Raw genomic sequence first — 26,036 nt, 5'->3', positions numbered from 1 at the left:
AGGCTGAGGCCTGAAAATTGGCATTTCCCACCGGGTTGATGCTGCTGGTCAACACTGTGATTCCTGTGAGGGGTATGTCTTAGTCATACGGTAGATATTTCTTCAACTTTTCAAGGCATGGTCAAAGTAGTCATACCATTTCACATTCCCACCAGCTGTGTATGAACGTGCTGGTTGCTCCATGTCCTTGCCAACAGTTACTATGGTCGGTCTATTAATGTTAGCCATTTAATAGATGTATGTTAATATCCCACTGTGGTTTTCACTTGCACTTCCCTAGTGACAAATGATGTTATACATCCTCTCATTTGCCTATTTGTTACCTACATATATTCTTTAATGAAGTATCTATTCACATCCTTAGCTTATGTTTTTAATTGGAATTTTGTTTTCCTGTTAAATTTTGAGAGTTCATTGTACATTCTGTATACAAGTCCATTGTCATTTAGATGACCTGCAAGTATTTCTTGTCTGTATCTTGTCCTTCATTTCCTCGATAGTATCTTTCGAAGAACAAAAGTTGTTAATTTTTATGAACTCCAATTTTTAAATATCTTCTTTTATGTTTCATGCTTTTGGTGTTGAATCTAAGAAATCTTTGCCTAATCCAAGATCACAAAGCTTTTCTGTTTTTCCTTGAGTTATATGATTTTAGGACTCATTTAGGCCTATGATTCACTGAGTTCATTTTTTTATATAGTGCAAGGTATGGATTAAAGGGGTTTTTAAATATATTAATAAAAGTCAAATTGTTCCAGTACCATTTGTTTAAAAGACTGCCTTTTCTTCACTGAATTGTCATTTCATCTTTGTTGAAAATTAATTGACTATAAATTGCTAGTCTCTTTCTTTCCTCTCTGTTCTGTTCCATGGATTTATTTGTCTTCCTTGATGTGAAAATGACTTGATTATAATAACTTTATAAGAAGTCTGAAAGTCAGGGTAAATCCGCCAACATTTTTCAACTGCAGAGTTTTTTTGTAGCTTTTTTAGGTACTTTGAATTTCGATAGGAATTTAAGAAATGACTTGTCAATTTCTACAAAAAAAAAACCTACTGGGATTTTGATTGAAATTGTGTTAAATCTACTTATTATTGGGAGGAGAACTGACATCTTAATAGTACTGAGTCTTCACATGTAAGAAGTATCCACCTATTCATCTTTTTCAGCAATATTTTATAGTTTTCAGTGTTCAGATCTTGTACATTTTCTGTCATATTTATTCCTACATATTTTATACCACTGATATTATAGATGGCATTGTTCTTATTTCAGTTTCTAATTCTTTGTTGTTAATATACACAAATACATTTGATTCCTCTGTATTGATCTTGTATCTGCAACCTTGCTTAATTCACTAATGGCTCTGGTAGCTTTTCTGTGGATCCCACTGAAACTTCTACATAAACAACTAAGTCATCTGTGAATAAAGACAATTTTTACTTCTTCCCTTCCAATCTGTGTTGTTTCCAATTATTGAACCTGCAGGACTTTAATTTACAGAGAGGACTGAATGATGATTCACAGAGGTTAATGCTACTGAAAGAAGATTTTCATTATTTACATTTCCCAAAGAGGGTATTACCTATAAGGTTCACCACCCATTATAGGTGGGGAAGCACCATAGTCATTCAAGAGACAGAAGCAAGAACGAAGATAAAGAAAACACAGTCTTTATTATGCTTTCTGTGGGAAAAGCAATGCAGGAGAGGTAAACAGTTTGGGATCAGGTAGTTGGAATGATTCTGGTCGGCTTTGGGTTATAGGTGCCTGCTACCTGGCCATGAATTGATTTAACGCAGGGGAAATACTAGATTGGTGTATGAGAGAGAAAGGAGGTGGTTTAGAGTATGAGCTCTGGAGTGGTTAGTTTGTATAACGAAAAGCATGCTCTCAGGAATCTCTATGGTATCTCTTAAGAATTAGCAGTAATTCCCTGGTCCATGAGGCCCCAGCTGTAAGAGCATCAAAAACACAAAAAATAAAATACAGTTAGCAAAACTGACCTTGTAATAAATGTATGCCAAACAGAAAAATAGAGAATCTAAAAAAATACGGTTAGAACAACTTTGTTCCGTACTTTATTGCATGAACTAGAAACTTCCAGCACAATGAATGGAGGTAGTGAGAACAGATGCCTTTGCCTACTCCCTAACCTTGCGGGGAAACAGGAGGTGCCATGGAGGGGGAAGGGGTGGGGCAGTGATGCACGTGGTCGATGGGGAAAGGAGGACGGAAGCTTGGGAGAAAGTGAGCAAGACCTGAGGCAGTGGGTCTCACGCTGTGGTCCACGGCTCATAGCCTTCACCTGTCCCTGCTGCGGATCCCACAGCTTCTGGCCTCTCCCTCAGGGCCACCTGCTGGGCTAAAGGGTTGCATTTAGGTCCTGCTCATGTTTAAATCACACAGCTCCACACCCATCTCCTCCCACAAGGCCCTTCTCCTCCTCCTCCTCCTCTGGGAGTAGAGCCACAGTGCCAGGCAGAATCCCAGGCCCTGGATTTCCTGTGAGGGGAAAGGAGAATGACCACACACCATTACCTACCAGAAACCACACATCCCAAATCTTCAACTCATGGGGGCCCAACTGGGGTCTAAGAGCCCGAACATGATGTAAGATGTTCAACTTGCATCTAGGGAGACTTTATGCGGAAGCAACAGGGTCTGAGGGCACCTGACAGTTACCCAGAGCCTCTTTTGTAAAAGTTCCGTGCTGTCCAACAGAGTAGGCAGTGGAGCCCCCTGGTAGGATGCAGCTGCCTCCTCTGAAAGCCGGGCAAGCAAGAGACATTCCAAGTCCCAAGCTAGCAGGGTGAGGTCAAAATGGGACCCCGGGATCACCCCCACACAGGTGCTCTCTGAAGACACTCCCAAGAAGCCAGCAGGCCCCTGTCCTCCTCTGCACACACTTCCAACTGTTCCAATTCAGCCCAAGCACCTTTCACAGCCCAAAGGACTCTGTGATATGATTTTGTGCCTCAGTTTCCCCTGGGTGAGATGGAGACAAGGACACATCCACCACAGAATGTTGTAAAGCTGAAAAAGAAAAAACAGATGTAGGGCCTGACTCGGATAAGAGGATTCCATGAAAATGCAGAACCTTTCTTCTCAGGCCCGGGAGGAGGGGCAAGAAAAGCAGACACGGAGGGCGGGGCCTGCTTGGCTGGTCATGGGAGAGCATGGGAGAAAACTATTAGGACTGGACGAAAAACTAAACCGGAGAAAAGAAGCCGTTCTGCTGACTCCCACCTCTAGAACTGAGGCCCCTTCCTGTGATGAAAGGTCCATCCACCCCCATGGTCCATTCAGTAAGCCAATGCTGACTCAGCCTGGGGAGGCTCAGACAGCCTCATTCTCAGCCAGGCCTGGGAGTCACCAAGGGTCCCAGCCCCCAGTCTCTCACCCCACCCACCACCAGACACAGGCTGGCAGTGTCTCCCTCAGAGATGATCCCAGGGACTGTCACCAGGATGACCCATGACTGCTCTGACTTTCCTCCCCTTTGTCCAGGAAGGCCCTGGATGAACCAGGGACTCACAGCTGCAGACAGATTCCCTAGGAGTGTTATTAATGACAGCCTCCTGGGAGTCACCTCCCAGAGCTCTGCACTCAGAGGGTGAGGCCCAGAGATTTTGAGGTGCAACAAGGAGGAAGCTTCCAGAGGGAGCAGACGGTTCTGTGTGCTCAGCAGAACTGGAGCTCAAGTGCTGGTCCCACTCTCAGAGTTCTGGACGTGGGGTCGGGCGGGTCGGGCAGGTCTACTCCCTGTAGAATGAGAGCAGAGGGCCCTGGAGATCCAGCCCTCCATCTGCGGGTGGAGGCGTGGCCTCCAGAAGGCCCACCCCCTGGGCAGGTGGGAACCTGAGCCCCCTCACTCCTCCCCTCAGGGGCGGTGTGAGACGGCACACGGGGAGCACCAGGGTGGGAGGGGCCTGGTGGGCCTTGGTTCTGCCTGAAGACTGAGGGGGGAGACACTGCAGGGGAGTCCCTGCCTGGAGGGAGAGGGGCCCAGAGTGGGCTGGCGCCCCCGTGTCTGAGGGGCAGCGGCTCCCCCCTGCTCCTCCCTGAGGGGCTGCAGCTGGGCAGGGACTCGGCCCCCACCTCTCCCTGGAGGAGAGCTGGTCCTGCTGCCGCCCCTTCCCCTGGGAGGAGAGACGCTCAGAGAAGCAGAGACAGGAGAGACGCAGAGACCGGCTGCCAGGGAGCTGTGAGGAGGGCGGGCAGGGGCTGAGGGGGAGGAGGCCCCAGCGGGCGCAGGTCAGGACCAGCCCCTCAGCGTGAAGACGGGGGCGGGGAGCCCCAGATCATGGCTCCCTGTGCACTGACCACAGGGAGGCCCTTTTGCAATAAAGGAAAAGAAGAAGCCAGGTTGATAAAGGAAGTGCCCGTCACTGTCGGGGTGGGCGGGTTTGGGGAAGGCCCCCACCCTCCTCCGTCCTCTGAAGGAGCCTGGTCCTCACTCCCGGTGCTGAGACTCCCCCAGGGGCCCCCCAAGGCCTCCCGTCTGGCCTTGAGGGCTCTGCCTGTCTTCTCACCCAGGAGGAGGGCAAGGCCATGGGGCTGCCCCTGCTGCTGCCCCTGCTGCTGCCCCTGCTGCTGCTGCCGGCGTCTCTGCAGGCTGGTGAGTGGCCAGAACTGTCCTGCTCTGCCAGGGACCCCAGGGAGGGGCTGCGGCTGGGTGTGTGTAGAAGGGTCCCCTGGGGTAGCCGGCCAGGCCTCCCACCCCCAACAAACAAAGGGCGGCTCCCACAGTGCTGGGTCCCCCAACCCTTCACCCTCCTGCCTGCCCCAAGCCTGGAGAGGGGATCACGCAGGCCAGAGGGCCAGTCCTACCCCGTCACACGTGCCCCTGCAGGTGAGGGTGCCCGATGGTCTGGGGTCACCTTCTGTGTCTCTCCTGGTGGCTTCAGAGTCTCTCCCTCCCTCCTCTAGGTCACTGGGCACAAAGAAATTCAGAGCCTCACCCTGAGATGAACCAACCAATGGATCTCTCAGCCCCCGAGGGTGGCTCCATCCTCATCCCCTTCTCCTTCTCTCACTCCTGGGAATTAGCCAAGGTTCCCAACATGGAAATATCCTGGAGATGGAAACACTTCCATGGGGAGTTCATCTACAACACGACCTCTAAGTTCATCCATAAGAATTTTAAGAACCGGCTCTCCCTGAACTGGACAGAGCCTGAGAAGAACGGCTCCCTCCAGATCTCAAACCTGCGGAGGGAGGACCAGTCTGTGTACTTCTGCCGGGTGCAGTTGGTCACACTGAGACACAGGAAGCAGATGTGGCAGTCCATCGAGGGGACCAAACTCACCATCACCCCCCGTGAGTCCAGCTGTCCTGCCTGAGGCTCTTGGAGGCCACTGGTGCCTTGGGCCCCAGGCCTGGCTCAGGCACCCTCTTCCTGACTCTCCTCTCTCAAACTCTTCTCTCTGCCCAGCCCCTACTCCTCCCCAGGGCTCTGCCAACTTCACCCTTTTCACCTTAATCTTCCCCAACCCAGGACCACCTCCCTTGCCCAACCCCATCTCTGCCCTCCAGATTCAGCCCCTCCCCCACCCCAGGCCCCCGCACACTCTGTGCTCCCCGCTGTCCTCCCTTCCTGCTCCAAGCTGGGCTCCACCTGGCCCCCTGTGCTCATCCCACGTCCTCCAGGTGACTTGACATCCTCAGGGTGTGGCTCCTCCCCTTTGTCCTGAGTCCTGTGTGGAGCCCCAGCTGCCCCATGTCTGTCCCCCCACAGCCATGAGCTCAGCCCACACACACAGCAGGTGCCGAGGGGCCCCGTGTCCCCATCACCTGTTTTCCCATCTCCCCTTCCTTCTCTGCTCTGAACCCCAGAACATCAGTTCAACCATCCTTTCCTCGGTTCATCTCTCCTCGCTTTCCATCTCCTTCTCCCTCCTTCCATCCCCTTTACCTCCTTCCCTCTCTCCCCACCAGTATCCCCCCATGTGGTTCCAGTCACCCTGTCCCTGAGTCCACCCTGACCGTGCCCCTCTGTCCTGGTCATGACGAGGCAGCAGGCCTGGCAGCTCCCCTGATTGTGCCCTGCATCCCGGGGGGGCACCTTGGCAGCATCGCCCCAGCTGACCTTCCCCATGACCCCCAGTACAGCGGTCCTGTCGCTGTCCTCCGGTCACAGGAAGGGAAACCGAGGCTCGCACAGCAAACACCTGCCCCAAGTCACTCCTGGTGGGGGTGGGGTTTGACCCCAGTTTAGCCCCAGAGCCTCCCTTCTTAACCATGAGCTGCTTGGACTCACCTACTGACTTGTCATCTTGTCTTGACTATTTTTAACCTAATAATGGATGTGTAGCATCTGTCACTCAGTGGGGCTTCGGAACTTGAACAGTGTATCTGACTCCAGGGTAGGGAGGAGGGGTTCTCTTCTAGGCACAGGCAATAAGGAAGTGTGTCACCAGTAGATAATTTTTTGAAAACTGAAAATTGATTAAGTTTGTTTGCTTTTTGCAATCACTTGTGCTGGTGATTCTAAGCAGTATGTGACTCAATCTGAATTAAGCAAGACAGCTTTGGATTAATATTTCCTGCACCTCCTCCAAATTCCCTTAAATGGCCTTTTTTGAGGGACTTTGGTCTCCTTAAATCCCTCTTCTTCCTTTCTTAATTCTTCCTTCTTTTTCTCCTTTCTCTGTTTCAGCCACATTTCCTATGAGTTTTTTCATCAGTAAATTAACTTTTTCAGTTAATTCAATCAACTGGATGGTCATGCTCATTTTTACAGGGAATAGAGATGTTTTTAATCCAAGTGAAGTACCACCTTGCAAAAACATCACACCGGAGGAATATCTGTAGCAAACATAACTCATAAGTTTGAGATTGGCTTATTTTTTTTTTTACAAATAGTAATTTTATTTACGTAGCCAAATCTAATTATATTCTCACTTTTAGTTTTTCTTTTATTTCTAAATCCAAAACCCCACATCTCACTAGAGGTAAAAAATAGTTTTCCTAATTTTGGTAAGATTTGATTACTTTTCATAAAAAGTGAAAGAGAAAGTTGCTCAGTCGTCTCCAACTCTTTGCGACCCCATAGACTATGGAGTCCATGGAATTCTCCAGGCCAGAACTGGAGTGGGTTGACTTTCCCTTCTCCAGGGGGTCTACCCAAACCAGGGATCAAACCCAGGTGTCCCACATTGCAGGCAGATTCTTTACCAGCTGAACCACAAGGGAAGCCCAAGAAAACTGGAGTTGGTAGCCTATCCCTTCTCCAGGGGATCTTCCCAACCCAGGAATCGAACTGGTGTCTCCTATATTGCAGGCGGATTCTTTACCAACTGAGCTATCAGGGAATCCCTTTTCATAATAAAGCACTTCAATATAGTGAGAATTTATCTTGGTAAATGGTGTGAGATAAAGAACTAAGTTGATCCTATACCAAGAAACAAATCAATTGTCCTCACTTTGTCATTGAATCAGTTCAATTCAAATCAGTTGCTCAGTTGTGTCTGACTTTTCGCGACCCCATGGACTGCAGCACACCAGGCCTCCCTGTCCATCACCAACTCCTGGAGTTTGTTCAAACTCATGTCTGTTGAGGTGGTGATGCCATCCAACTATCTCATCCTCTGTCGTCCCCTTCTCCTCCTGTCCCCAATCCCTCCCAGCATCAGGGTCTTTTCTAAGGAGTCAGTTCTTCACATCAGGTGGCCAGAGTATTGGAGTTTCAGCTTCAGCATCAGTCCTTCCAATGAATATTCAGGACTGATTTCCTTTAGGAGTGACTGGTTTGGTCTCCTTGCAGTCCAAGGGACTTTCAGGAGTCTTCTCCAACACCACAGTTCAAAAGCGTCAGTTCTTCGGTGCTCAGTTTTATTTCTTATTCTTGAATATTTCCCCCTTTTTCCATTGATTAATAGGCTTTAGCTTTTAAGTTCTTTTGTAAAGTAGCATCCATTTCTGGTCTATCTATTCTGTTTCACTAGTCTGTGTTTTCTTGTTTTTAGATATTCATTTACTTGGCTGTGCCAGGTCTTGCGGCATGCAGGATCTTCGTTGTGTGTGGGAGGCAGATGTGGCATGCAGAGTCTAGTTCCCCGGCCAGGGGTGGAACCTGGGCCCCCTGCACTGGGAGCGCAGAGTCCTAGCCATTGGACCACCAAGGAAGTCCCTATATTTTGTTATATTAGCCCCACACTGTTTAGTTATTATAACTTTATCATGTTTCAATGGCTGTTAAGACTTTTCCCATCACAATCACATTCCTTCTTCCTCAAGAACTTCATTAGTGTTGCCTGCCTATTCTTCCACACAAATGTTAGAAAAAGTTTGCCAAGTTTCTAGAAAAACATTCCTGCTGGTTTTTAAAATCAGAATTGCATTAAATCTATAAAGTGACTGACAGAAATTGAAATCAGTATAACGCACAATCTTTTTGCTGAGGAACAGGTCCTATTTTATATCCCTAAATTAACCTTTGTAGTGTTCTTCCAAAGATCATGTGTCTCATAAGACTTTTTATATTCTTTATTTTTATTAAGTAATGCATAAATTCTGGCCAAGATGCTAGGTTATATGCATATGTTTACTTCCACTCCCTCCAAAAATCTACTAAAATGACAGCAAATGGAATTTTTTTAAGACAAAAACCCAGAGGGACAAAAACATTTGCAAGTTAGGTGGACAAAAACAAAATTTTGGAAGTGGGAAATAGACCAGAGGAATTAAACCCTAAGTCAACATCCTAAGTGGAGACATCCCTAAGTGGAGACATCCAGAAGGAAGGCAATTTATACTGCAAAACCCCTTAAAGGGTCAGGAATAGCAACTCCTAGTACCCATGGAACTGGGCGTGGAAGGGGACCTGGAAACTAGAGGACTAACTGAAGTGTATTTAGGAAGCAGAGACACCTCCGCACCCTCACACCTCACCCCAGCAAAAGACTAGATATATGCGTTCTAGAAACAGTAATCCACAGGGAGTCTTGGGGGTACCCTGGAGCACACCTGAGGACAAGGGTTCAGTTCTTAAATTTGGAGATTTGGTGAACTGATGAGACCTGAAATACTTTGACCCTTGCAGAGGCCTCCCAGGATGCAGGCAGCCAGGCTGGTACTCCCACACCACGCAGCCACTAAGGGCAGACAATCAGGAGACTCTTCCCCGGAATAGCTATCTGATGGGCCTGAAAAGATCTAGAAATCTAACACATCACTCTACTCACGTAGAGTGAGTCATACTGTCCTACTCACTGTAAAGTGATCTGACATGCACTTTCTGCTATAACACACTTACATCTTCGTGCATGTTGGGAGCCAAGGGGACAAGGTGGCTGGGGTCTTGGCCTTGCACCAAATCCCCTGCAGTGAGGACTGTACCCGCACCTCAGCTGTGCCCAGGATGCCTGAGGTAGAGAGTCTGTTTTTAAAAGCTTTGAACTAAACATTTAAGAAATGCTTGTCCCATGAGATGTAGAGAGCAGAACAATCAAGGGAGAAGGGAACCTGGAAGAATCCAAAACAATGAAAGGAGACTGAAATTTTCAAAGAACTATCATCCTCATAAAGCTAAAGAATTTCATGTATATGACACAATAGAATGCTTTGTAAAGGAGCTTTCAAAACAAAAAAAAAGAGATCTTAGAAATTAGAAATATACTAGCAAAGATGGAAAACTCAATATATGATTGAAAGATGAAGTTCATGGACATATCTTAAAAGGTGGGAGAAAACTGAAAGATTTGGATATTGTTGTAGTGGTTTGAACAGTGGCCCCCAAACAAGTGAATAATATCTTATATGGCTGCAGATGTGATTCAGTTGAGGAATTTGAGATGAGGAGGTTATCTGGGATTATCTGGGTGGACTCTAGATGCTAATAAACATGTCCTTATAAGAGAGGGGCAGTGGGAGACTGGACACAGATGGAAGGGCAGGCAATGTGACCACAGACACAGAGACTGGGGTGAAGCAGCCATTAGAAGCCAAAGAAGCAAGGAACAGACTCCCCCCCACCACAGAGCCTCCTGAGTGATGCAGCCTGGCTGACACCTTGATTTCTGCCTTCTGGCCTCCAGAACTGTGAGCAAGTAAACTTCTATTGTTTAGAGTCACCCAGTTTGCAGCAATTTGTCATAGCAGCCTTAGAAATATAATATAGGAATTATAAGGAAGGATAAGACAAATTGAGAATTGGTCCAAGAGTTCCAATCTCTGAACAACAGTTTTATTTATTTATTTTTTATTTTTACTTTATTTTACTTTACAATGCTGTATTGGTTTTGCCATACATTGACATGAATCTCCCACGGGTGTACATGATTGAACAACAGTTTTAAAAACAGAGAAAAAAGAAGGCCATGGGGAAGAAAATATCAACAATACTACTATAGAAATTTTCCAGAATGAAAGAACCCAGCAACATGAGTAAAAATAAAAAGACCAACCCTGGGGTACTGCAACATACAAATTTCAAAACACCAAGGGTAAGTTCAGTTCAGTCGCTCAGTCGTGTCCGATTCTTTGCGACCCCATGGACTGCAGCATGCCAGGCCTCCCTGATCATCACCAACTCCCAGAGTTTACTCAAACTCATGTCCACTGAGTCAGTGATGCCATCCATTTCATCCTCTGTCCTCCCCTTCTCCTCCCACCTTCAATCTTTCCCAGCATCAGGGTCTTTTCAAATGAATCAGTTCTTCACATCAGGTGGCCAAAGTATTGGAGTTTCAGCTTCAGCATCAGTCCTTCCAATGAATATTCAGGACTGATTTCCTTTAGGATGGATTGGTTGGATCTCCTTGCAGTCCAAGGAACTCTCAAGAGTCTTCTCCAACACCATAGTTTAAAAGTGCTCAGCTTTCTTTATAGTCCAACTCTCACATCCATACATGACCACTGGAAAACTATAGCCTTGACTAGACGGACCTTTGTTGGCAATGGTTTTTGTGGTAATGTCTCTGCTTTTGAATATGCTGTCTAGGTTGATCATAACTTTTCTTCCAAGGAGTAAGCGTCTTTTAATTTCATGGCTGCAATCACCATCTGCAGTCATTTTGGAGCCCCCCAAAATAAAGTCTGATACTGTTTCCACTGTTTCCCCATCTATTTCCCATGAAGTGATGGGACCAGATGCCATGATCTTCGTTTTCTGAAGGTTGAGCTTTAAGCCAACTTCTTCACTCTCCTTTTTCACTTTCATCAAGGGGCTCTTTAGTTCTTCTTCGCTCTCTGCCATAACGGTGGTGTCATCTACATAGCTGATAAAGGAAGATCCAATACCTTGCCAAGGAGGGAAGAAACTGGACACATAAAGAGAGTCAGGAATTAGAGTGGCTTGGCTGTCTCAATAGCAATAGAGGATACTGAAAGGCAATGGTTGAGTGTTGTGAATTTCCAAGGGAAAATTATTTTGTTTAATCCTTTAACAAATCAAATAGCAGATACTGAATGCCTGCTACGTGTCAGGTCCTAAACTGGGCACTGAGGAAAGAGCAGTTAATACAGAACAAAACATAAATGTCCTTAACAATGGAACTTACCCTTGAGTGTAGAACTTACACTGGAGTGTAACAACTTACACTTGAGTGTAGAAAGAATATCACACACAAAAAACAAACAAATTCATTCTGTGTGTCAGGTGGTGGTGAAAGAGAAAAGCAGGAAAATGAAGCAGAATCAGTGGCTAGAGGTGCTAGGGCGCTGCTTTATTCAGATGGAACAGGAAGGCTGCTGGGACATAAGTCAGAGTCCTGGTAGGAGGCAGCTGCTTCAACAGGGTAACTGAGAGTTTTGATGGGGGGCTCAGGGTGTGGAAACCAGTCAGGGACAGTGAGACCCCTGGGACCAGCCACAGGCCTAAGAAGCAGGGGAGGAAGTAGGTTCTGGGACCTAGAAAGGAGCTGTGACCTCTGGGGAGAGAGAGAGTTTGGTGTCCATTTGACTGGCTGAGGGACGGCCAGACAGTTGCTGAGACATTATTTCTGAGTGTCTCTGTGAAAGTGTAGAGAGATTATCCCAGTGTGGAGAAAGGAGGTCCCAGGGTTCAGTCCCAGGAGCTCCTCTCTGTATACTCACTTCCCAGATAAGCCTGTGATTTAGAAATGTGAGGTTAATGCCAAAAAACAGCAAGAGGTGCTAAAAACAGTTCCAACTGGGGAGTGGGAAAGGAGTGAGGAGAGGGTGCTGTTATTATAACCTGTGGGGAGTTTGATTCTTTAAATTTTGTGCCTATACAACTTATATAAATATAGATGTTACATTTGAAAAATAAAAGTACTGGTAATACATACTTGCACGTAGTTTTTAAAACAAACAGCACAGAAGGGAATCACATGAAAAACACATTCCTCTCCGCTTTATCTCTCAGCTATTTCCCCTTTCTGCAGAAATGCTGTCTCCACAGATACAGATATACAGAAATGGAACATAAGAGGCTCAAGCTGCACACTCTCCCGATCTTCAGCTTGCTGTGTTTACTTCATGGACTTCAAGTATCTTTCCACTTCAGCACATATACATCTATGCCTTTCTTTTTAAATGACTGCATGGTCTCCCGCTGTAGCAATGGATTGTAGTTCACTTAATCAGTCTCATATTTAAAGACATTTAGGTTGCTACCAAATCACAAATAAAGCTGCAGAGAACACCGTCAAACACAGGCCTTTGAATACTTGTACCAGCACGTCCATAGGATAATTTCCTAGCCTAGAAATCACTGAGTCTAAGGGCACACTCGGATATTTTACATTTTGATAGATATACCCAAACCTTTCCCAGAGGCTGTGTCAACCCCTACTCCTGTTGTGTCAATACTAGGTATTTTCCCCTGACTCAGGTCAGTTTAAAACAAAGATAGCCTTTTATTCTTTTAGTCTACATTTCTAAAAGTTATGAATGGATATTAGCATCAGGATTATGTTATCACTTTATGAAATGAATTAGAATTGTACCGTTTTCCATATTTTTCTGTTCTAGAATCTTCTGAGAGTTATTTGTTCCTTTAATTTTCCCAAGAATTTTTCCACTAAACCTTCTGAACTTGAAATCTTTATGAAAAATAGTTCTTTAATTAGTGTTCTAAATTTCTTCTTTGTCTAATCCATTAATGGTTACTATTTTATAAATGCATTTTTAAAAATTATTATTTGTCTCAGAAAATAATCCATTTCAGAGGTTTTTAGAATTATCAACCTATAAATTGAGCACATATTCACTCATGATTTCAGTACTCTTTGTTGTTGTTCGATTTACAAGTCTTGTCTGTTTTCTTGTTTGTGGTTTTTTTTTTCTCTAACCACTTTCTACATTTATGATTCTTTCTGCTGTCCTGTTTCCTAAAAACATTTATTCCTACATAGGTTTTCATTACTTTTAGTTTCCTTAGAGCTAGCTCCTCTCTGTTTGGTAACTTTTTTCTTTGGAAATTACTATTTCATTCCTTTTAAAACTTTCATCCCATTTTAAATAATTATAGCATCTAATACTATGAATTTAATTTAGAATTTGGCTTTAGTCATATTCCAGGAGTTTTAAAAATATGCATATATATTGCTGTTGTTTTTATTTTCTAAATAGCATGTCATTATATATATTTATTTGACTAAGAATGTAAATTTTTTGTCTCAATTGAGAAATAGGATTCACACTTTAATTTCTAAGTGGACAGAGAATTCAGTCCACACAAGATTTTACTGAAGTTGGGTTTTTTGTATGTGGCTTGCCATTATGCCAGTTTTTTTAATGGTGCCTTAAACGTCTACAAAGGTAGCATGTCTATAGTAAGTAAAGTTCAATATATATTCATTTAACAATAATATATTTCCAATAATACTAGGTGCTTTACAGATGTTTTCTCACTTATTAAGACAATCATATAAAATGACAAACACTGTTTGAATCCACTTCTCTGAGGCACCAAGAGCAATCAAACACTTAGGGTCAGAAAGTAGAACAGTGAATGCCAGGGGCTGGGGGGAGGAGGGGTCAGTATTTAATGGGGACAGAGTTTTAGTTTGGACAGATGAAGAAGTTCGGAAGATGGATGGTGACGATGGTTGCATGATAATGTGAATCGACTTGATGTCACTTAAATATGGTTAAAATGGTAAATTTGTGTTGCATATATTTTACTGCAATAAAAAAATTTGGTTTTGATCCTGTGATTTACTTCTCCCTATATGTAAGCAATGAAATGAGGTTCTGAGATCACAGCACTGATCAGTGGTAGAGTCAGGATTCAAACAGAGTGAAGATTTGGAGCTTCCAGAATCTCCCTTTGTCACGCCCCTCTCTGTGCGAGAGCTTCAGAGAGTTGCTCCCCACTCCCCACATTCCCCAAACTAGGGAACAAGATGTGACAGTCTTCACCCAGATACTTCCAGCCCTCCAGTGAATAATTTGCCTGTTTCTCCTGTCTTCCCAGGCAGCAAGACACCCACCCAGAACCCCACCACCAGGGCTGCCACCACTGCTGCTCGCCTTGGGGACTCACAGGGCGGAGAGAGCCCACGGTCTCGGCTCCGAAGTACGGAAGCTATCGTCGGGTTGGCACTGGCCAGCGCTGCGCTCGTAACCACGATTGTGGGGCTGATTGTGTGCCTTAGATGCAAGAGAAGCAAAAGTAAGTGATCCAGGACCCTCAACCTCTCCCCAAGATTCCCAGCTAAGTGTTTCTCAGAACCCTCCTGCATCAGAATGCCCAGAGCTGCTCAGCAAAAATGCGAATTCCTTCTGGGCCTGAGGTCTGGGCTTGGGAATCTGCATTTTACCTCCTCAGGTGGTATTTGTGTGTCATCAAGTTTGGGACCCACTGCTCAAGACCAGTCCCTCTCTCCAAACCTGATAATTTTCCAGTTCTTGTCTCCTGACTTAATCATTTCTCATCAGTCTCCCTTTCGGTTCCTGGGGAGGGAGGGCCTGCCCTGGGAAACAGAAGAGAGAGAAAGAAGGGACAGGAAGGTGGCTCCACTCAGCAAGTACTGGTTGGACACCGATTTTCCAGAGCCTGGCTTGTAACTGGAAATGCAAAAGTAAATAAAGCGCAGGCCCTGCTCTCAAGGCTCTGGAGGCCGAGAGGATGAGGGGAGCAGTTGCCTCAAGGGCTAACGGCCTCATGTGGAAAGAACTGTGGTAGGTTGGGAGGAAGGGAGGGTAATCAAGGAAGACGTTGAAGAGGAAGTGCAAAACTATCAAAGAATGAAGAATAGCCAGGTGGTGAGGGTGGTATAGAGGTCACTGTCTTTCCAGGGGAAGGAAGGCATTCTAGGGACTGTAGGTAGCTCAGGGCTGTGGAAGAGCCAGATGAAAAAAGACGACCTTGGAAATCACATCCCAGAGCCTCTGACCCCAGAAACAACGTGAAGCAGAAGTGGCCACCTCAGCTTGGCCTTGCAGATACACAGTCTATGGTGGAGGGCCCAGGCTGGGGTCACTCTGAAATCGTTATTTTATTCTGCAGAGCAAAAACCATAGTGGTTGTGTCCTGAGACTAAGGACGAGGGTTTGAGATGAAGAAAAAACCGTGATGTAATCACTGAGAAAATGCAATGGTATTTGATGATCAATTCAGATGAGAGGCCGTGAATCTGTATGAGCATCATTGTATTTGATTGTGGTCTTTTTCAGCAGTATTCAACTAAAACCTTTAGAAATTACTGATTAAAATCCATGTTCCCTGGTGGTCCAGTGGTTAGGACTCTGCGCTTTCACTGCCTAGGGCCTGGGTTCAATCCCTGATCAGGGGGGTAAGATCCTATAAGTTGTGCCATGGCCAAAAAAAAAAAAAATAGTTGTGTTCAGCTGCTAGCATCAGAGAACAGAAATAACAGTGGGCAAATAACACAGAGGGGATTTTTTTCCCTCTCATCTAAAAGGATCTGGAGGCAGAAAGCAGAGGATACTAAGACACTGAGTCTACTCACTGTCCTGGATACTGACTTCTATCCTGAAGGTTGCTTTATGTGCAAGACAGCTGCTAGGATGCCAGATTTGTGAGTCTAAACAGGAAGCAGGGCATAGGAGGAAAAGACAAAAAGACTATTCTCCAGCTGTCTGTCCTCCTTTTAAAGAGTCTTCCTAAAATTCCTGCAGCCATGAAATTAAGACGCTTACTCCTTGGAAGACTAGCTATGACAAACTTCGACAGCATATTAAAAAGCAGAGACATTGCTTTACCAACAAAGGTCCATCTAGTCAAAGCTATGGTTCTTCCAGTAGTCATGTATGGATGTGAGAGTTGGACTATAAAGCTGAGCACCGAAGAACTGATGCTCTTGAACCGTGGTGTTGGAGAAGACTCTTGAGAGTCCCTTGGACTGCAAGGAGATCCATCCTAAAGGAAATCAGTCCTGAATATTCATTGGAAGGACTGATGCTGAAGCTGAAACTCCAATACTTTGGCCACCTGATGCAAAGAACTGACTCACTGGAAAAGGCCCTGATGCTGGGAAAAATTGAAGGTGGGAGGAGAAAGGGAGGACAGAGGATGAGATGGTTGGATGGCATCACCAACGTGATGGACATGAGTTTAAGTAGGGTCCAAGAGTTGGTGATGGACAGGGAAGCCTGGTGTGCTTCAGTCCATGGGGTTGCAAAGACTCGGACATGACTGAGCAACTGAACTGAGCTGAAAAATTCTATCCACAACTTCCCCTTATATTAACATATCATCAGCTAGGTTTCACCATAGGTCCACATCTGCCTGTAGTAGGGGGCATACCCTGACACTCCAAATAAAATCAACATTCTGTAACTGAATAAGAAGGGAATGGATATGGGGCAAACAAACAGCATCCTCTGCCCCAGGGCAGAGCCAGGATTGGAGACGTGTCAGCAAGTGTGGCAGAAGCACAGGGGGCCCCAGGGGGTCCGGGAGCCCGTTAGAGGGCACAGGTGGAGAGGAGAGGGCTCAGCAGGCGGCTTGGGTAACCTGAGAGAGTGGATCATCAGCACAGGAGTGCAGCAAGGTCACGCACAGGTACCGAGGGATGATGACCGAAGAGAGCCGGAAGGAATTTTGAAATATAAAAATGATACCAGTGTTTACTATGTCAGAGTTCTTAGTCCCAGTGGAAAAAAAAAAGTCCAGGATGTGACTGAGTGGACCTGAGGTCACTAGAGTTGGGGGAGGTGGATAAGTCCAACCTGTTCAGAAGGTGACGGGGCTCTGGGTGCAGGAAGAGCTGCTCTCCTGACTGATGGTGAAGACAAGGCAGGACAGGTGCGGGCAGCCTCAGGGTGCCTGCAGGGTGGCGGCTCTGAGTCCCAGGCCCTTCCCAGGGAGGGGACCAGGCAGAGAGGCAGGGAGGAGGCAGGCCTCCATGGACAGCACAGTGACTCGCTGTTGGTCCTCCTGCAGGTGTGCAGACTGAAGCCAGGACCCCAGCCAGGTGAGCGCTTGTCCTCCAGTATGGGGGGGTGGGGGGTGGTGCTATTTTATGAGCAAGAAGTTTCCTCTGGAGCGAGCGCAGCACCAGGGAGCCTTTCACGGGCCTCCCCTCCTGGGCCTCCATCCACATCCCCCCAAGTCTCCACAGGCCAGGCTCTTCACTTCCTGAGGCTCCTGATCCTTAAACGGTCAGAGCCGTGGCCCAGCACTTTCTCTGACTCTCTCCCAGAACGTCTCCCTTTGTCTGTCTCTGGCACCCGCATTTCCTCTTTCCATCCCCAGGTCTCAGCCTCTCCCTCTGTTCATCCTGGTTTGTCTCCCCCTTGAACACCGTCCTTCCAGAACACACCCACCTGCTCCACGCTCTGTCCCCTTTCTTGCTCCTCGTCCAGTCTGTCCTTTGCCCTGTGACACGGGGCCTCTGGCTGCTCCGCCCTGTCTCTCCTCAGAGCGGCTTCCCTCGCGGCCCCCAGCCTGGCTCCCTCTCCTCTGGCCCCGGCTCCTCTTCCTTTCCTCTCACCCTCCTCACCGCCCACCGCTTTCCTTTCTCATCCTCTCTGCCACATCCAGGCTTTTCCTTCTCACAGCCCCTCCCTCCTTTCTTGCCTTCCTGACTCTTGACAGTGTCCTCCCGGGACCCCTCCCCAGATGGCATTTCCTCAGGGACCAAGGCCTGAACACCACCCAGGGGACCAGAGAGAAGCTCCCTGGTTCTCACGCTCTGGTTTGGACCCAGGCGCTGCCGCAGAGGGCGGGCACCCCCTCCTGCTTCTTCTCCCTCCTCCCCTCAGTAAAGCCGCTTCTCTGCAAGAGTCCACCCCAGTCAGCTCTCAGGGACAGGGCTACACTGCAAACAGCCCCTCATCCCCGTCCAGACAGCCTCCGTCTGAGAGCCTCAAACCTCTGCCTTCATCTCCGAGTGTGACCAGGCAGGTCACAGAGCCTCCAGTGAGAGGAGCAGCCCGAGGCAGGTGGTAGCTCTTTTCTGCCCAGACTCTGACACATCACTGCCCTCCTGTTCCCACTCAGGGAGTCCTTCAAAAACATGGAAGAGAATTACGAGAACACCGGGAATAAAGGTAAGTCCTGCCGCCACCATCCCCACTCTCACCTGGGTCTTCCTTCTCCTCCCCACACCCCCACCCCACACAGGTGCCCTCAGCATCCTCTCTCCCCTGCCTCACCCACCCTCCCCTGAGACCCTGGTCCTGACCTAGAGATGACCTCACTGCTGGAGCCCCTGCCCATTTCTCTACCCTGGCTGCCTGGTCACCTGATCCTGGCACATGTTGATTTTTTCTAGGACAACATGTAGACCCCAAGCCGGATGCCAAGGTAAGCAGTGCAGATTAGGGCCTGAAAGGATGAGAAGGAAGTCTGGAGAAGCAGGGGGTGGAAGAATAGAGGGCCTGTGGTGTAGTCAGGGCATCAGCTGTGGGACTGTGGCTCTGAGATGGGACTCTCCCTCTTCAACTGTCTCACCCCCTCCCCTTTCCCTTCTCCCCCAGGATGATGGTGGTGGCGGCGGCGGAGTCCTCTATGCCTCCCTCACCCTCTCTAGGTTAAACTCACCAGCAGTGGCAGCGCCTCCCTTGGCCCCTCCCCATGGGGGCCCCCAGGAAGAGACCCTATACTCTGTCTTAAAGACCTAAGCAGTGGGACTGAGTGAGGACCTCCTTCAAGTCAGCTGCGCACAGGGATCTCAGTTCCCCACAATCACCCTGGCCACACACAGATCACTCAGAAACCGGCAGGTGCTGACGGCCACCAAGGACGCGAGAACCACAGAAGCACCGCTCCAATTCCCTCTTCAACTTCCCAGCCTTTCACCACAGAAATAAAACTACCTGTACAATTTCCCTCAACACATCTAAGGAGAAAGCTGATGTCACCCTCAACTTCTGTCTTTCCAGAAGTTAAAAAAAATGAACCATGATAGCTAGCTCACACCCAGATCCGTCCCCTAGTACTTCTGTTCAGCGACTGCCTCAGGCCAGAGACAAATAAATCCCCAAACGCTGGTAATCAATCTGGAACCCAAGGTCTGTCCCCCTAATCTAGCCCTTCTACTTTCCTCAGGATAATAACTAGCATGTGTCGTGTTCATGCTTTACATGCATGGCCGCATTTCAGCATCATCAATCACCCTATATGGCACTGGATGCACCATCTGAGAGGATAAGAACCAGAATGGCCACAGCGCTTTTCCCAAGGCCATGCTGCTAGTAAGTGGCTGAGGCAGGTTGTGAACCCAGACCTGCCCTCTCGATGTCCTCCTCCAGGACTCAGGCGTCATCGCCTTCCCAGATCCCTATACTGACAGGTCTCCCACCAGAAGGCACCATGTGCCCAGTGACATGGAGGAGAAGAAGCCAAAACTGAGCAAGCAGTTACAGACAAACCAAACCAAGGAAACCAGCAGCCTGGTTTATTAACATGAACTGCACAACTCTGACTTTAGCCAGGTCACCTCACAGCCAATGAACAACCCCAACACTTATCAGCTTCTTAGGGATCCTCCGAGAGGCTCTTGACCCGGGAAGGCGTGAGAGAGCAGGCAGGAGGCACAAGTCCACAGCTATTCCTCACAGAAGGCCACAGCGAGCTCCCCCGTGTCCACTCTGTGCTGCGGCTCCTCCCTCTGCTCCAGCTCTTCTCCAACATCTTCCATGAGCTGGTCCAGATCCAGGTCACTGGAGGCTCCATCGTCAGAAGGGACACTTCCAGCATCCTGGGGTTCAGGCCCTTCTTCCCCAGCAACACGACAGGCCCCACGAGGAGCTGGTGGGGTCAGGACTTCTGGCACTAGTCTAGCTTCTTTTTCTTCAGACAGGCTGCTTCCTGGGGCCTTGCTTTGGGGAGCTTTGAATTTTTTCTTAGGGTCTAAATGAAAAAGTGACAAAACTGAGAGTCTTATCGGGTCATCTGTCCTTACCTCGTGTAAGTCCAACTCCTAAACCTTCTATTTCCAAAACAATCTCTGGGAAAAGATGACTTTTCTTTATAGAAAGAAAATGGGGTTTGGAATCAGAAAGACTTGGATCCATGGACCTCAAGAAAACTTTAAACCCTTTGAACCTCAGTCTCCTTATCTTTAAAATGGCAGATATCCAGTGATAGAGACACTGAAAGAACTTAAGGGAACGAGTATAGAAGTATCTATCCAGCCAGCCCACAAAAATATCAATAAATGTTACTTCTCACCTCCTTACCATTCTTGTATCCCTGTTATGTCCCTGAATAAAATCAGATAATAACCATAAAATGTTTCTACAGTGTGTGTTGTGTTCTGCAATTTAGATGACACCCTTTTGGCCAAACTTTTGTGTTTTTTTGTTTTGTTCTGTTTTTTCCAAAGTAATGAAAAGCTGTGGAAGTTTTAAGGAACGATCACAGGAGGAAAGCTGCAGATGTGAGCCTCACTCCCCACAGCCCCCAAGTCTGGGTCTTACCCGGCTGCTCAGGTCCTGAATTTCCATGCCCTTTTTTCCTTCCCATTATGGGCACAGGTGGAGGTGCAGGTTCGTTTAACAGAGTTCTCTTTGTTGTTCTCCTTTTCAGGGTCCCATCTCGTTCATCTGCTCCGGCATCACTCCCAACCCCCAATCCTGAAGGACATTGGTTTATTTCTGAGTGACAGTGTGGTTAGGGTCCACAAACTCCAAGCATTTAGTCTCTGCCCTGGGTCTTCTGCTCATTTTCAATCTAGTGAGTCCTTCTGGTTCCTTTCTTTTCCCCTAAAGATTTCTTTTCTTTCTCCCTGGGTCTTCTCTTTATAGTTCACCTCAAAACCTGCCTTCTCCATGAAGTCATCCTTCTTGGCCAAAAATTTAAAATATTCATTCCACCTTTAACCTAAGATTTTGTAATTCAACTCACAGAAGTGAGAAGCTACAGATTCCCTGACCATATTAGCATGAGTCTTGCCCATTTTCTCAGATTCTGGAGCTGAGAGGTCAGTAAGGCCCAGCCACCTGCAGACCCCTTGCACTTTCTGCTTCTTCCCTGCCTTAACAGGAACACATGTCTCGTTTCCAATTATCCTGCTTACCTCTTGCCTTGGGTTTTTTTGTTTGAATTTTGGCTGGCTTGGGATTAAGCAAAGTTGGATCCTGAGAAAAATAAAATATAAATGAAGTCATATAATTGTGATTTAATAGAGTAGGATGCTACAGAAATGATGGGTGTACTTAAGTTCCAGATGCTAATTCTTCCCAGTTTGATCTACAGAATTGATCTAACTTCAGTCAAAATCCCAGCAAGTTATTGGGTACCAGTATATGATACCATAGTGATGGATACATGTCGCTACACATTTGTCCAAGTCCATAGAATATACACCACCAGGAGGAAGTCCTAATGAAAACGATGGACTTTGCGTGATTATGATGTGTCAATGTACTGAATAGGTTCATCAACTGTAAACAAATGTACCACTCTGGTGGACGCTGTTGCTAACAGGGGAGGCTATACATGCGTGGGGGCAGGAGGCACATGGAAACTCTCTGTACATTCTTCTCAATTCTCCTGTAAACCGAAGACTGCTTTTAAAAAGTCTTTAAAGATGAAAAATATCTACATTTCATATGCCTGAAAAGAGACTAAGGAAATAAAATAATGAATATCCTAAGTGTCCACACAGGGAAGAAAGTAAAGAGAGGCAACCTGCTATTCTGTAAAATTGCTCCAGTAAGAACCAAAGAACTATAGTAGGAAATGAGATTATCATCAAAAAATAAGTTCCTAGAGATATGAGGTATTAGAGAGAATAACTGAGGACAGAGGAGGCTCTTCTTCCCTGAAGAGTCCTAAGAGAGAAAACCAGCCCATCAGGGCTACCCTGATGTAGGGACAGGACAGTTCCTTAGAAAATACAAATCCATGCTAACCAGATGCCCTACAGCTATCTCCTCAAAGGAATCCCCAAGATCAATCTTACTGCTTTATCTTGTTCCTCCTCTTCATCCTCCTCCAACTCTGGCTCTTTCTCTTCTTTCTCCAAGCAGGAATCTAAGCTGCTAGTCCCAGAGAGCGATAAGTCTAAAACAGGAATAGGAAGGAAAGGCTAAATAATTTATCCAACAAAACAGGTGATGAGTTAGTGGAACTGATCCCAGAAAATCAATCTTCAAACTCTGTCTTTCATATCCAAGTCATATTTTCTCCATAAAATCTGATGTCAGATTATCATGGTTCTACCCTCTTCCAAGTCCTATCACTAGTCAACATGCACCCTCCCTCCCTACTCCCTTTTTTCTCCATTCCTCTCTCTACCCATGTGTCCATCCATCCATCCCAGACATTTGCTCAATGGCATTTATGTAAAGCCTCCTATTATAGAATCCGAACTAGGTTGATGGCACTGGATATAAAATAAAAGCTTCAGTAGCTGCCCTCATGAAGGAATCCCTTCCCTCCCTCTCTGGTCCTGAGCCTCCTATTTATCCTACCTTTTTCTTCCCCATTATTGTCAGGTCCACTGTATCGGCTCCAGAAACCAAACAAGTTAACCCGCTCCTGAGGGAACCAAGAAACAAAAGCATCATCCACTAGTCTCCCAGGGGCTAGTTTTGTCCCCTGTCTTCAAGGTTTCTAGTTATAGAGTTTGTATTCATATTCCACACCATTTTCACTTGAAACTTCACATTTAGCTTTATCTAAATTTTTGGAGAGCTTAACTACCATAGTATGCTATAACATTATACAATATTATTATAACTTCTTTTTTACAGTTTGTTTACAATTCAGTTAATAACTGGGAAGAGGAAATTAACTGTCTATTATTCTCCACCCCCTACCCAAAGGCAGGATTTGAAGGTAAAAACTAACTCCACAGAATAAGGTACATACACCTGAGACTTGAAGTTAAACAGGGTAGTGGGATTCCCTCTACCACAAACTGTCTCTGTTTGGACAGAGAAAAAATTCCATTTGTCCAAGGGTAGGGAAAAGAATGGATGGTTTAAAGAGTCAAAGGAACTTGGCCTGGGAAGAAAAGACTAGTTCTAGAACTAAGACTGTGTAAGAGGGAAGGAGAGCCAGTTTTCTACAGGAGGGACTGTATGACTTGTTTTGCATCCCAAGTCCCAAAAAGAAGGAGGGGTGTGATCTAAACTTTCCCACCTGAATACTGATCTGCTCTGCCTTTTGAGCCATTATCAGGGCTACCCCCAGTTTCTGGCTGCAGTCCTTATTCTTGCACTTTCTCTGAAATGAAAGATTAGAGTCAGTGATAAACATTAGGGAAGTGACTCCAACATACTGTTACTCACCAGACATTATCTTTACATTTATTTCTACTGGTATTGATATGATACTCCTATTCTTTATCTTTTGAGCTCAGAAACACAATCCTCCCTTGTACCCAAACAAACCTTTCATCAATTTCTAGCAATATTTTCAACCAACATTTTGGCATCCTCTCAAAGTAAAGCCCATGGAAATTTGTAAAGGCAAAATTAAAGGAGTTCAGATGACTGTACTTTTAAGCTTCTCACAAGTTTCTTCACATCCAGCTGCTTGATTTAATACTCACGGCCTGATTATCTAAGGTCCCTGAGCTCCTGGGCCTCGCTAGTAAGGCCCAAAATGATTACGGGCTTCCCTGGTAGCTCAGCGGGTAAAGAATCTGCCTCAATGCAGGAGACACTGGTTCAATTCCTAAGTTGGAAAGACCCCTTGGAGAAGGGATAGGCAACACACTCCAGTATTCTTGGGCTTCCCTGGTGGCTCAGATTGTAAAGAATCTGCCTGCAATGCAGGAGGCCTGGATTCAATTCCTGGGCTGGGAAGATCCCCTGGAGAAGAGAATGGCCACCCACTCCAGTATTCTTGCCTGGAGAATTCCAGGAGGAAATATCATTTAGTTACATCAGTGGTTCTCAACCAGGGGAGACTTCATTTTTCTCCCAGAAGACATTTGACAATGTCTAGAGACAATTTTTAGGTTGTCACAACTAGGGTGAGGGCTACTACTGGCTAGGTGCCATTAGAGCCCATGGATGCTGCTAAATATCCTATAATGCCTAGGACAGCCCCTCATAATAGAAAACTATCTGACCCAAAATGTCAACAGTGTTGAGACTGAGAAACCCTGAGTTAATCTGTGCCTTCATTTCTATCACACTTGCTTTGGCTAACCTGCAGAAAACCATGGTCTTCATGAAGCCCCTTCATCTGCAAACAGGGAATGAAAAGAAAAATCATTTTCCTGCTGCAAACATGGTAGAAAGAAGTGTTCCTCATGAATAACCTTATCCTGGCATACTTGGTCAGACACGCGACTTCCTCCTGGCACAGCTTCCTCCAGGAAAAGTCACATTTAATAAAGGGAAGATTTTGTTTCTCAAGTTCCCTATATCACAACTGACCCCTGAAGGTTGCTCACCACTCCACTTAGCTCCAGGGTCAGCTCCTGGAAGTTCTTTAGCATGTTGACTGGGATCCAAGCACGAGAGACTGTTTCTCCAAAAAATGTCACATGGTACTTGGACTGTAATAAAAGATAGCTTTGTTACAGCCTCTTGTCCTTCTTCTTGCTCTGACCCACTAGCCAGGAAAAGGCAGGAGAAGAGCTGAGAATTCACAAGGAAGGAAGTGCTGGGCCTCGTCTGTTCCTTTAAGCCTGACCCATCTATCCCACCTCACTCCATTGTTCTTCCATCCTGACCTCAGATATCCTAACCAAAGCCTATTTGTCAAAATCACAAATGTCCTAGTAATTAATAAATATTTAATTAGATATTTGTTTGTTTCTATATCCATTTGTCACTCTAGCTAAGAATCTGTTTCTGCTTGTGTCTGCTGGCTATGTCTGTATTTCTATCTCTGTATATCTATTAGGATGGATTTGTTCATCACTTTGCCCTGAGCACCTACCCACCCTGAACCAGGAAAACTCACCGGCAGGGAATCAAGATGAGAAGCAAAAAGAAAATATTCCCCCAGGTCAGGATCAGGTTCTACCATGCCTGGCCACCTGGAGAAGACAGACAGATGTAGGGGATGGAAGAGAAGGGGTTAGATGAACAGAACACAAACTCATCAATATACATGTATATAAAAGGGCACTGGGCTTCCCTTGTGTCTCAGATGGTAAAGAATCCACCTGCAATGCGGGAGACCTGGGTTTGACCCCTGGGTTGGGAAGATCCTGTGGAGGAGGGCATGGCAACCTACTCCAGTATTCTTGCCTGGAGAATCCCATGTACAGAGGGCTATAGTCCATAGGGTTGCAAAGAGTCAGGACACAACTGAAATGACTTAGCCCACAAAAGGACAGTACGTTTTGCAAATAAAGGATCCCCCAAATAGACCCCTCTGTCATCCCTCCACAGTGGCCACTACCAAATGACTGAGGTAACTTCCATCAATGTACACAGAAGCTCAGAATCTTCCTACTAAAAAACATCTTATCTTCTAGGCCTCCTGGCAACCCTGAGAACAAAAATCTTCTGACTTGGGACATCTCCAAAGAAACTCTTCCACCCTTCCCTTTTCTCTTTACTTTGTATATCTCTCCTTTCCTAATGTCTATAAAAATATCTTAGAGCCACTCATCTCTTTCTATCCATTCAGGGCAGAACTGGCTGGCCCTTTTCCCCAGGGAGACACCACGTCCACCGTGAAATCTCTAGAAATCACTCTTTCAAAGCCTCCAAGATTAGTACTTTATATTCTCCCTCA

General features: G+C 46.3%; 2 protein-coding genes across 4 annotated transcripts in view; one reads left to right on the top strand and one right to left on the bottom strand.

Annotated features, from left to right (window-relative positions):
• Window positions 1–4,425: 4,425 nt before the first annotated feature.
• On the top strand, window positions 4,426–20,616 carry PILRA (paired immunoglobin like type 2 receptor alpha). The gene is made up of 7 exons (XM_027962035.2): window positions 4,426–4,622; window positions 4,934–5,323; window positions 14,388–14,585; window positions 17,322–17,352; window positions 18,381–18,430; window positions 18,655–18,686; window positions 18,860–20,616. The coding sequence occupies exons 1-7, from the start codon at window positions 4,556–4,558 to the stop codon at window positions 19,001–19,003; spliced, it is 912 nt and encodes a 303-aa protein (XP_027817836.1). The 5' UTR covers window positions 4,426–4,555; the 3' UTR covers window positions 19,004–20,616.
• Window positions 19,763–26,036, bottom strand: part of ZCWPW1 (zinc finger CW-type and PWWP domain containing 1) — a 23,083-nt gene continuing 16,809 nt past the window's right edge. For all 3 annotated transcript variants that reach the window (XM_012104552.5, XM_015104236.4, XM_042240227.2), the window contains exons 10-17: window positions 25,254–25,329; window positions 24,739–24,843; window positions 23,475–23,558; window positions 22,802–22,868; window positions 22,291–22,391; window positions 21,403–21,463; window positions 20,804–20,959; window positions 19,763–20,234 (exon numbers count right to left, since the gene is read on the bottom strand). In XM_012104552.5, the coding sequence (XP_011959942.2) occupies window positions 19,930–20,234; window positions 20,804–20,959; window positions 21,403–21,463; window positions 22,291–22,391; window positions 22,802–22,868; window positions 23,475–23,558; window positions 24,739–24,843; window positions 25,254–25,329 (955 nt within the window). In that variant the 3' untranslated portion in view covers window positions 19,763–19,929. The remainder of the gene's footprint in view (window positions 20,235–20,803; window positions 20,960–21,402; window positions 21,464–22,290; window positions 22,392–22,801; window positions 22,869–23,474; window positions 23,559–24,738; window positions 24,844–25,253; window positions 25,330–26,036) is intronic.

The sequence above is a fragment of the Ovis aries genome, chromosome 24 (assembly GCF_016772045.2).
Source record: "Ovis aries strain OAR_USU_Benz2616 breed Rambouillet chromosome 24, ARS-UI_Ramb_v3.0, whole genome shotgun sequence".
NCBI lineage: Eukaryota > Metazoa > Chordata > Mammalia > Artiodactyla > Bovidae > Ovis > Ovis aries.
The sequence above is the reverse complement of the archived record's forward strand: the minus strand, read 5'-3'. Positions and strand labels throughout refer to the sequence as shown.

Bases quoted from the DNA above. Each gene is read 5' to 3' on its own strand.
- PILRA (XM_027962035.2), top strand. From the start codon at position 4,556: ATGGGGCTGCCCCTGCTGCTGCCCCTGCTGCTGCCCCTGCTGCTGCTG. The intron at 5,324-14,387 runs GTGAGTCCAGCT...CTGTCTTCCCAG, and splicing joins CAAACTCACCATCACCCCCC to GCAGCAAGACACCCACCCAG. The intron at 17,353-18,380 runs GTGAGCGCTTGT...GTTCCCACTCAG, and splicing joins GAAGCCAGGACCCCAGCCAG to GGAGTCCTTCAAAAACATGG.